General features: G+C 49.9%; 1 protein-coding gene across 2 annotated transcripts in view; it reads left to right on the top strand.

Annotated features, from left to right (window-relative positions):
- ANKS6 (ankyrin repeat and sterile alpha motif domain containing 6) overlaps positions 1 to 10,308 on the top strand; it is a 68,003-nt gene that overhangs the window by 16,113 nt on the left and 41,582 nt on the right. For both annotated transcript variants that reach the window (XM_011993761.1, XM_011993762.1), the window contains exons 5-9: positions 597 to 745; positions 2,232 to 2,430; positions 3,201 to 3,250; positions 6,617 to 6,820; positions 9,634 to 9,787. In XM_011993761.1, coding sequence (XP_011849151.1) covers positions 597 to 745; positions 2,232 to 2,430; positions 3,201 to 3,250; positions 6,617 to 6,820; positions 9,634 to 9,787 — 756 coding nt within the window. The remainder of the gene's footprint in view (positions 1 to 596; positions 746 to 2,231; positions 2,431 to 3,200; positions 3,251 to 6,616; positions 6,821 to 9,633; positions 9,788 to 10,308) is intronic.

The following is a 10,308-nucleotide window of genomic DNA, read 5'->3' as shown; positions in this document are numbered from 1 at the left end:
AAAAAATCAAAAAAAAAAAAAAAAAAAAAGAAATAGTCATCAAGAAAAAGCATTGTTAATAGTTTGGAGTAGTTTCTTCTCAATCTTTTTTGCAGTGCTTTTTTTATATAACTGAGTTGGGTTCATAATAACTTCATAATACTTAATATTTTTAAGGCACTTGTATTGCTCTAAAGGAATTCCCATGAATCGTCAAGCTACCTTTGTGTGGTGGGTATTAATGTCGCTGACTTGTACAGAGGCACAGAGAGGCTTTGTAATTTACTTGCAGTTACATAGCCAGGGAGGGACAGAGGCAGAATCTGAACCTCTGCAGCCTGGCTGTGAAGCCTGCGCTTTTAAACACACTGTCCGCCCTGCGTTCCTCATGAGAGAGGACTTCCGGTTTTTCTTTCTGGTTAAGTAGGTTAAGCCCTGCTGGCTTTGTTTGCCACCTTTTGAAGGTCAGATGGAGAGGCAGGTGCCTTGATTCTGGAATTACACAGGCCCTGGAGCTGCAGGGCTGAGTTCTAAGTCTGATAGGGGTCATCTTGAGTCTTCTCCTCATGGCCCAACAGACATATTTGCAGGTAAAATGCTGCCTTTTGTGTCCATAGACACGGAACTTGTTCGACTGCTGGCATCTGTGTGCATGCAGGTGAATAAAGACAAAGGCCGTCCGAGCCACCAGCTGCCCCTGCCCCACTCGAAGGTCCGACAGCCCTGGAGCATCCCAGTGCTGCCTGATGACAAGGGTGGGCTGAAGGTTTGTCTTTTCCTGTCTTAAAGGGGCTTAGGGGGCCAGGGAGATGGGGGCTGGCGGGGAGCCTGCTGCCTCCTATGCACCCAGGCTGGTTTTTGCTGGGGAGTCCCAGCAGGGGTGGTAGGTGAGCTGGCATTGAGCAATAGGAAACAAGGGGGACCAGGAAAAACTGGGGTGACTGTGACCATGTTGTGGCAACAGTGGCTGCTTTGTAAGAATGTGGGTCCACGCCTGTAATCCCAGCTACTCCAGAGGCTCAGACAGGAGAAATGCTTGAGTCTGGGAGGCAGTGGTTGCAGTGAGCCGAGATCACGTCACTGCACTCCAGCCTGTGCGACAGAGCAAGAGCTTGTCTCAAAAAGGACTGTGGGTCCATATTACTAGATCTCTTTTTTTTTTTTTTTAAGGAAAAAATAGAAATCCAGATTTTGATATGGAATCTTAATTTATAAGTATAGGGAATTTTAGAAAATTCTGCTTGATTTAGTACTGAGCTGGCCAAAGCAAACACTTCTCTTCCCAAGGAATCCATTTGCAGCCTCTGCTTTACTGTGCAGGATATTTGCTGATCGTGCCACTCTGGGGTCTCCCTGCAGTCCACAGGCCCTGCCAGCTTCCTGGAAACACCAGAAACAAGCTCTAGTGGCTGCTTGTAACTGCAAGCTGAGACTTCCTCTTTGGATTTCTCATCTTCCACGTCCTGCTCTACTTGTTTGAAGTCAAACTTACTTTATGCCTGAGAAAAGAAAACAACACACTGGTTTTGTCTGCCCACCTCCCCACTCTGCATGGAGTGGCAGCGCCTTCTGAGGGCTGCAGACTCGGCGCTGGCTCAAGCTCTGCATCCTTCCTGACTGGTGTTCTCATAGCTCCCTTCGTTTCTGCTTTTACTGCCATTTCCATAGGCTAGGCCCTCACAGACGCCGTTCATGGCTGTTCATTAACCTCTGAGTGGTCATGGGTTACAAGTGTTCCCGGGAGGTAGTGCCTGTCCTCTATAGGTGAGGATCAGCTGTAGGAGCGACTGGCCCAGGCGCTGATATAGAGATCCTGATGCCTCTCATGTTATCACCAGAGCAGGAGGAGGGAGATTATGCAATGATAGACGCTTAGGAATCTGGAGCTGCCTCTGTGTCCATCTGTCCCTGTTTCACTGTAAGACCTCAAGTAAGTCAGCAGTCCTGTCTGGGTCTCCATTTCTCATGTGCAATGAGGAGATTGATTAGATGAGGGATGGCAAATAGGGTTCACTGCCACCTCCAGGCTATTGGAAATGACTGCCTAAGGTATGGATCAGGAAAGATTTAGTGAGTAACCATGGCTTATTGGGAATGGGTGCTATTGTTGATCAGTAATGTCTGTCCAGGCCCCAGGAGAGGGGAGGGCAGGCACCTGTGAATGTAGTCACTGTCTCTGGGCTGGGTGGGTCCTGGGCCTGCTCTCCTTGCCCTTCCTGGAGCATGACTTCTGCCCTGCGTTCCTTTGGCAGTCCTGGTGGAACCGAATGTCCAATCGGTTCCGAAAGCTCAAACTGATGCAGACGTTGCCCCGCGGGCTGTCCAGCAACCAGCCTTTGGCTTTCTCTGACGAGCCTGAGCCAGCTCTGGATTCCACAATGAGGGCTGCCCCCCAGGACAGGACAAGCCGCTCTGCACTGCCTGATGCAGCCCCTGTGACCAAAGACAATGGTGAGAAAAGCCTGCCCATGCAGTAGAATTTTTGGAATGGTCTGAGCCTGCACCCTCTGCCCTTCATCCTACCTCCTGGGCTGCTGTCAGGGGTGAGGTGATGTTGGAATGTGACACTGGAGCACAGAGGCTGGTCTGGTAGAAAAGAGACTTAGGCAGGGACACAACCACCAGGAGTGTGATAGAATGAGAAGGTGCTGCCCAGTGGCAAGAGGCCCAGGTTCCTGTCCCACACTCCCTGCTGAAGGACGACAGGGAATCATCCTCTCTCTTGCCTTTGGTAGGTGGTTTTCCCCACTATGAAATGTGATTGGTCTATCACACTGAAAGCATCTTGAAATAAAATGAGTTACTGGGAGGGTGTGAGTAGTGAGCTCCCCATCACTGGAGGTATTCAACAGCTTGGATAACTTTGTCACTTTGCTGAAGGAGATTCCCATACTGACTGGAACATGGATAAGATCCCTTCCAACAGTCAGATTCCCCATAACTGGATTAGCTCCTCTGGCACCACTGTCTGAGACAGACTATTGAGCTGGGGGCACCACTGTCTGACCCAGCACGGCAATGGTTTATGGAAAAGCTGAAAACATGCTCCAATATACCTTTTAAATGCCTGCCTTCTATTAAAATATCGAATACCAATTATTATTAAATATTTAAGCACCCAGGAGAGTTGGTTTTCCAGGATGAAGCCAGCCCCAGTCACTCATCCTCATGCTGTGGACACGTGGAAGGGTCATTTCAGGAAATTTCCATTTGTCTCTCAGGTCCTGGGAGCACAAGAGGAGAAAAGGAAGACACGTTATTGACAACCATGGTGAGCGTGGGGCTTTTCTAAAAGCATTTTAGGTCTCTGGCAATCATCAGTTGATTGATTTACAAGGAGGGATATGGGCGTTTGTCTGTCTTTGTGGTGGTCACAGATAGAGTTGGTGATCAGAATGTGTAACAATAGGCTTAGCTCTGGCACTGAGGAGTCAGAACAGATGCCAGCTCTAAACTGGAGAGGGCTGTGCTGGTGCTCAGCCGCTGGGTGTCAGCCCTGGCCCCGTTCTCAGGGAGGCAGGGGATTGAGGGTAGGAATTGATGGGCAGCATGAGAAATGAAGACTCACCATTTGGGCTGTGGAGAACCGGGGAGAGAGGAGTCAAAGAGGAGGGTATGTTTCCAGCTGGGGAGGCCTCAGTTTCCTCATCTGTAAATTAGAGATGTATTAGGATTAGGGTCAACTGTGAGTAACAAAAAGTCCCCAAATAACAGTGGTATAAATAAGATAGCAGCCTACTTCATTCAAGTAAACAAAGTTCAGAACTAGTATATGACTCCTTGGAGTTAGGGACTTGAGTCCTTTTTGCCTGTTGGTCCCCCATGTGTGGTTTCTATTTCTAAGGTCACCTCTTGGTTCAAGATGGCTGCCAGAGCTCTGGCCATCACGGCCTCATTCCAGCCAGCAGGAGAGAGGAGAGAAAAAGAGGTAGCCATGGGCACATGCCAGCTGTCTTTAAAGAAGTTTCTTGGGGCCACGAGCAGTGGCTCACGCCTGTAATCCCAGCACTTTGGGAGGCAGAGGCGGGTGGATCACCTGAGGTCAGGAGTTTGAGACCAGCCTGGCCAACATGGTGTATTTTTAGTCTCTACTAAAAATACAAAAATTAGCTGGGCGTGGTGGCGGGTGCCTGTAATACCAGATACTCGGGAGGCTGAGGTAGGAGAATTGGTTGAACCCAGGAAGCAGAGGTTGCAGTGAGCCAAGCTCGTGCCATTGCACTCCAGCCTGGGTGACAGAGCAAGATTCTGTCTTTAAAAAAAAAAAAAAAAAGGTTTCTTGGAAACGACTTTGCTTAAATCACAGCGGGGAAGCTGGGAAATGAAGTCTTTGTTCCAAGTGGTCCTGTGCCCATCTAAATAAACATCAGGTGTGTCATTTCTAAGATGTGAAAAATAGATACTGGGGGACAGTTTGTAGTCTCTGACTTTGGGGATTCCTCTAGATACTGGGGGACAGTTTGTAGTCTCTGACTTTGGGGATTCCTCATGGTTATGGTTTTTAAACAAGATCACTCCCAGGAAGTTCTTAGCCTAGGGTCTGGCCCAGAATAAGCTGTGTGGTATGAACTTGGATGGTTACCTCCCCTCTCTGAGTTTCACATTCCTTTCCTCTGACATGAGAGCTTAATGGTTAAAGTTGGACTTGAGTCCCTTTAGTGTTAAGACCCTAATACTAGCCAGCAGAGGGCAGTGTTGCAGAGGACAAGGGAGCAGCGGGGGCTCCCAGAAAGGCTTCAGCAGCGTCAGGAACTGCAGAGCCCAGCGAGGAGTCCTGACCCAATCTGCCCGCGGCTCCCTGCCACCCCAACAGGTGTAAATTGATGGTTCTAACACTGACTGTGGGAGCTTGTGCTGCCTTACATTTGATCATGTTATTAAATAGCAATAATTATTTTTGGTGTGAAGACAGAAATGCTATTTTAGAAATTTTGGAAGAAGCAGTAAAACATAAAGAAGGAAAATAAATTCACCCTGATCACACCCAGCTATAACCGTGGTTGGCATTTTTAGGGTATATGTCTTTTGAGTATTTTTTGTAAGCAGTTTTTTAGCATGAATAAATGTGATATTATATGTAATAATAGCAAATACCATAGCTCTTACTAAGTAGCAGCTACTATTCACCGCACTTTGCATATATTAGCTCATTTAATATTCGTGAGGTTGGCACTGTTAGTATCTTTCCCATATTGTGTTGAATCCAATTTATTTGTGATTTGTATGTTGTGACCATCTTTTCCATGTCATCAAACACCATGTAGCCACATCATATTTAATGGCTACGTTAGAACATTCCAGTGTAGGAACGTGTCTCTTTATCTAAGACTGAACTGTCAGACTCTGGGATTTCTAGTTTTTTGTTATTTTAACAGCTCAGATGCATGTCACTATACCTTCATTTCCCCCACTTGCCTGATATTTGCTCAGGATGAATACCTAGAAATGGAATTCCTGGGTCAAAGGCTGTGAATGTCATTGGCTTCCGGAATGATAGCAACAATTTAGACTGTTACCCCAGGGAGGGAAAAGACCCTTTTGTGGTGGTGGGTTTGTCGCTGAGTGTCCAACTCAACCCTGTTTGCTAGATGAGCTTGTTGTGGTCTAGAGGGAAAGAGGGGACAGCACTTGTTTACAGACTGTCAGAAAAGCAGGACAGAGCCAGTCTGGGAACCCGGGAGGTGTACTCCTTCCCCGACTCCTCATGCCCTGTAGAGGGCGCCAGTGTGCCTGCCCACCCATAATGGGTGGGGTGGCCTGGCTGCTCCGTTGATGGGCATGTGCAGCCGTCGGTGTGGAGATGCCCGCCTTGCTCGGCTTCTGAGGCAGGTTTAGCTGTGGGATGCCCGTTGCTGCAAAGCACCATCTGGCAAAAAGTTCACTGTTTTTTCTTAATTAAGGTGAGCGTGATCTGTGAACACTTTCCTTGATGATCTAACAGTCATTACTGTGTAGATTTTATACTGACCCCCAAATCACATTTTCAAAATTTAAAATTAAATTAGAATTAAATGTCAGCAGCAGGAGGCGTGGCTGGAGCAGGCTGGTTTGTGGGGGGCTGGGGAAGAAAGTGGTTGGTGCTGGGCCCTAGCCCTTATCCCCTCCCCTTTCCTCCTTCAGCCCCAACGGCTGCTCAGGCTGGTCTCTTCGCAGCATGGCACCCATGTCCTGCTCCTCTAGGCTCCAGGCCTTTCCGTATTCTGGCCCCTCACTTGGTCTGGAATGCCCCTTCTGGTCCTCACTGGCCCAGCTTAAACTGTCATTCAAGCTCAACTCACTCCCCACAAAGGCGCCCTCACTGCACAGCAGTGGCGCCCTTCCTCTGTGTTCTCCCAGTTCCCCTGCGTCCCCCATAGCACACCAACATCATCTGCTTCTCCGTGGCGCTCTGTCTCCTCTGCCCCATTCTGATCTTGCTGCTGTGGGGAGAGATCCAGAAGCCTGGCATTGGCGCAGAGCAGACATGGGTGTTGTGCGGTTACTGGGAGGAGAGCTGCAGATGCCACATAGCTCCTGGCTTAGGTGGAGGGGCGGATGGTGGCGCCATGCCCCAAGAAGCAGGAAAAACATGGAGTCTTTCCCACAGAGTTGGGAGCCCTGCTGGGGTCTTGTCTAACCCTCAGCCTGTCTTTTTCAGCTTCGAAATGGAGCTCCCCTCACCAGACTGCCGAGTGACAAGCTGAAAGCAGTCATCCCCCCATTCCTACCTCCTTCCAGTTTTGAGCTGTGGAGCTCTGATCGGTCCCGGACGCGTCACAACGGGAAGGTAGACCCCATGAAGACCGTGCTGCCCCAGAGAGCCAGCAGGGGCCACCCTGTGGGTGGCGGGGGCACAGACACCGTAAGTTGTCTTCTGACACACTTTTACACATCACTCACTGCTCGCTGAAATCATGGTGTGTTCCAGGCAGAGGGACCTCAAACCGACAAATCCAGAAGGATTGCAACGTTTTTTTTTTCTTTTGAGTGGATGATATCCTTTTGTCTAATGAAGCCCTATAGAGCAACTCAATATGGAAAATAGATTAAAATGTTGAGGTAGCAGGGAACATCTGTCCCCTTACTGGAACCCTAGAGCTCCAAGGAGCACAGTTTGAAGACCTGATGTATCTAATCCAACCTTCCTTTTAGTAGATGAGGAAACTGGGACCCAGGGAGTGGGAGTAATAGCTGAAGATCACCAGCCAAGTGCGGGTAAACCACGATCAAGGGCAAACACTCAGTGGCAACTGTGTGTGCTACTGGTGTTTTCTTGTGCCCAAGAGTGTGACTTCTATCCTTTTGACTGTATTGGTTTCTAACTTGGTGGCTGTTGGTCTGTTTCTGAAATTGACAGCCCTGTCAATGTGGAAGGTATCTCTGTGTATAGCCTGTATCTAGATGGTAGATGCAGCAAACGGGCAAGACGAAGGGATTCAGGACTGACCCTGTCGCTGTGTGCTGGGTGATTGGAGAAACTTATAGCCTCTATCTCTATAAGATGGGGCTGGCCCCAGCACTCACTGCTGCCTCCTAGGGCTATGGTGGTATCAGATCACCAGCAGGAGACCAAGAGCCTGGCGCCTGGAGATGCTCTCAAAACAGGCAGGACAGGTTTGCGTTTAGTCCCCTATTCTCGATCAGGTAGGAACATGGGGGAGTTGTAGAACCCATCCCTGAGACCTCTTCTATGGCTGTGTTTCCTTGATAATTTAACCTTAGAGGGACAGAACATTAACTTGACTTGCTTCATTTGCTCAGTGAACATTCACTGAATCCCACTGCCATGTAGCCCGGTCAGCCCCATTCTGCCCTAGAAAAGAGGCGGTGGTCTGGGTGGCAAAGACACAGGCGCAGAACATGAGGCAGGGAGCAGTGTGAGGAGTGTGCGAGCACCAGAGAGGTGACTGTGTGTGGTAGGACACTCAGGAGGCCTCCAGGCAGAGGCAACAGCTGAGCTGGGATTTGCAAGCTGTGGAAGAGTTTTCTCCCCAGTGGAGTGCAGGCGGCAGCATCCCAGGTAGAGGGAGAGAGAACATGAGCTATAGCCTTTGTAAGTGTGTTCTGTTTTGCTTACTCAGCAGATGGGCCTCATTCTGGGCCCTGGGGATCTTGTCACTGTCCTTCCCTTAGGAGTGCCCACAGTGTGGGGCCAGGGCCCTGGGATCTGTCACTGTCTCTCCCTTAGAAGTGCCCACAGTAGAGGACCTACAAGAGGACCTTTGTTTTGGTGTCCTATGGCTGCTGTAACAAGTCACCTCAAACTGCATGGCTTAAAACAACAGAAATGTATTCTGTCACGGTCCTGGAGGCAGAAACCCTGAAATCAAGGTGTCAGCAGGGCCCCGCTCCCTCCGGAGGCTCCAGGGAGATCCGTTCTTTCCTCTGACAGCTTCTCTTGACTCTAGGCTTCACTTGGTTTGTGGCTGCGTCACTCCAGTCTCAGCCTCCATGGTCACATTGCTAGCCCGTTTGTCAAAATTCCCTCTGCCTTTTCTCTTTTGAAGATACATGTGATTGCATTTAAAGCCCACCTGGAAATTCCAGGATAAGCTCCTCCTCTCAAAATTCTTGACTTAAGCACATCTTAGGTAAGCACATATAAGCTCATCCTCAGTCGTGTGCCTCTTAAGGTAACAGTCAAAGGTTCTGGGAATTAGGACAGTGTGTATCTTTTTGGGGGCGGCGATTCAGCCCACTCCAACTTTAATCATATCTACTGAGTGCTGCCTTTGTGTCGAGGCCAGAGCTGGGTACCAGGCATACAGCAGAGAACCAAGTCCCCATGGAGCTGACAGTCCACTGGGGCATCAAACACACAGGCAGCCACAGTAAACGTACACTCACAAGCCGTGGTAAGAGTCACAGTGTAAGCGAAGAGGGTGCTGGAAGGGAGCACAGCCATGTGTCGGGGAGCCAGCCCTACACGGGAGCCCATCTTAGACCAGAGCCCACATTACACCGCTTAGGCAGTGAAGGCCTCCGAGACCTGAGACCCAAGGACAGGCAAGAGCCGCTGTGGGAGGAGCCGCCAGGTCCATGTAGAACAGGCTGCCTGGGCAAAGGCCCCAAGGCACAAAAAGGATCAGCAGGAAACCGAAAGGAGGTTGGTGTGCCTGGAGCAGAGCAAGTGAAGCAGGGGGTGGAGTGAGTTCAGGGTGGAGAGGATGTGACCGGGAGCCCTGGCACCAGTGACAATGGGGCCAGGAAAGGCACCATGAAGGATGTGGGGAGGAGAAGACCCATTCCAGGCTGAGGGACCAACAGGGACAGCATCACGGAAGCAGGCTTGGAGGTGGGGAGCTGGTTACTGTGCCAGGTGGTGCTGAGGGGGCTAGATTTTGTCCTGGATGTGTTGAGGCCTCCATGGGTTGTCAGTGAATAACATGGTCAGGTTTTTTCTTGGAAGGCCCTGGAGTTGAATGAGACTGAAAGCAAGGTGGCTCATGGGAAATGACGTCACATGGGTTCACTGAGCTGATGGGTGAGTTGTCAGCACATAGAAGCAAGCTCTATCCCTCAGGGACTCCCCTGCTGGGCCCTGGCAGGGCCGTGCTGGGCACAGCGAGCTCTGGTGGGGTGTGCACCACCTGAGCGCAGGAACCCTCACACTGATCTGCACGACTGGAGGGAGGAGCAGCCTCCCTAAGTGCTGTACGTGCCTTATTCTTGCAGACACCCGTCAGGCCTGTTAAATTTCCAAGCCTCTCCAGAAGCCCAGCCTCTCCTGCCAATTCTGGAAACTTCAACCACTCGCCTCATTCATCGGGCGGCTCCAGTGGGGTAGGAGGTGTGAGCCGGCATGGTGGGGAGCTGCTTAACCGCTCAGGTGAGTAGCTGGGCAGGGCCACTCAGGGAGGTGGGATAATCCCTTGGGACTGAGGGTGTGCGCTGCCCGGATATTCAGGCTGCAGACAGTGGCAGAAATGACCGCACAAGAGGGACTTTCTCCTTGATGTGGCTAAGAGATTTTTCAGTGAATTCACAATTCACATTTTACACAGTTTCTTGGGGATGCGGGTGGATGGAGATGGAGGAAAATAAAGTCCAGAATGCTCTTTTTTTTTTTTTCTTGGATTAAAAGAAAAGCGTGGTATTTTCACAGTGTTTAAAATCCCTGAAAGTTAGAGCTTGGACCTTCTCATTCTGCCCCTTCATTGAACAGATGAGGAAAATGAAGCTCACAATGGGCAAGAGATTTGCTTAGGGTCACACAGCAAGTTGGTGGCAATTAGGTCTCAAAGCAGAGTGCCCCAAAGTTATGGTGGGCTTGCAGCATACTTTCTAGTCCTCCCTAAAGTCATCCAGGATTAACCAAACCAGCTTTGCAGGAAGGCCACTGTATTAGTC

This window comes from Mandrillus leucophaeus, unplaced genomic scaffold (genome assembly GCF_000951045.1).
Source record: "Mandrillus leucophaeus isolate KB7577 unplaced genomic scaffold, Mleu.le_1.0 Scaffold433, whole genome shotgun sequence".
NCBI classification, from domain to species: domain Eukaryota; kingdom Metazoa; phylum Chordata; class Mammalia; order Primates; family Cercopithecidae; genus Mandrillus; species Mandrillus leucophaeus.
This window is presented reverse-complemented; position numbering and strand designations above follow the sequence as displayed.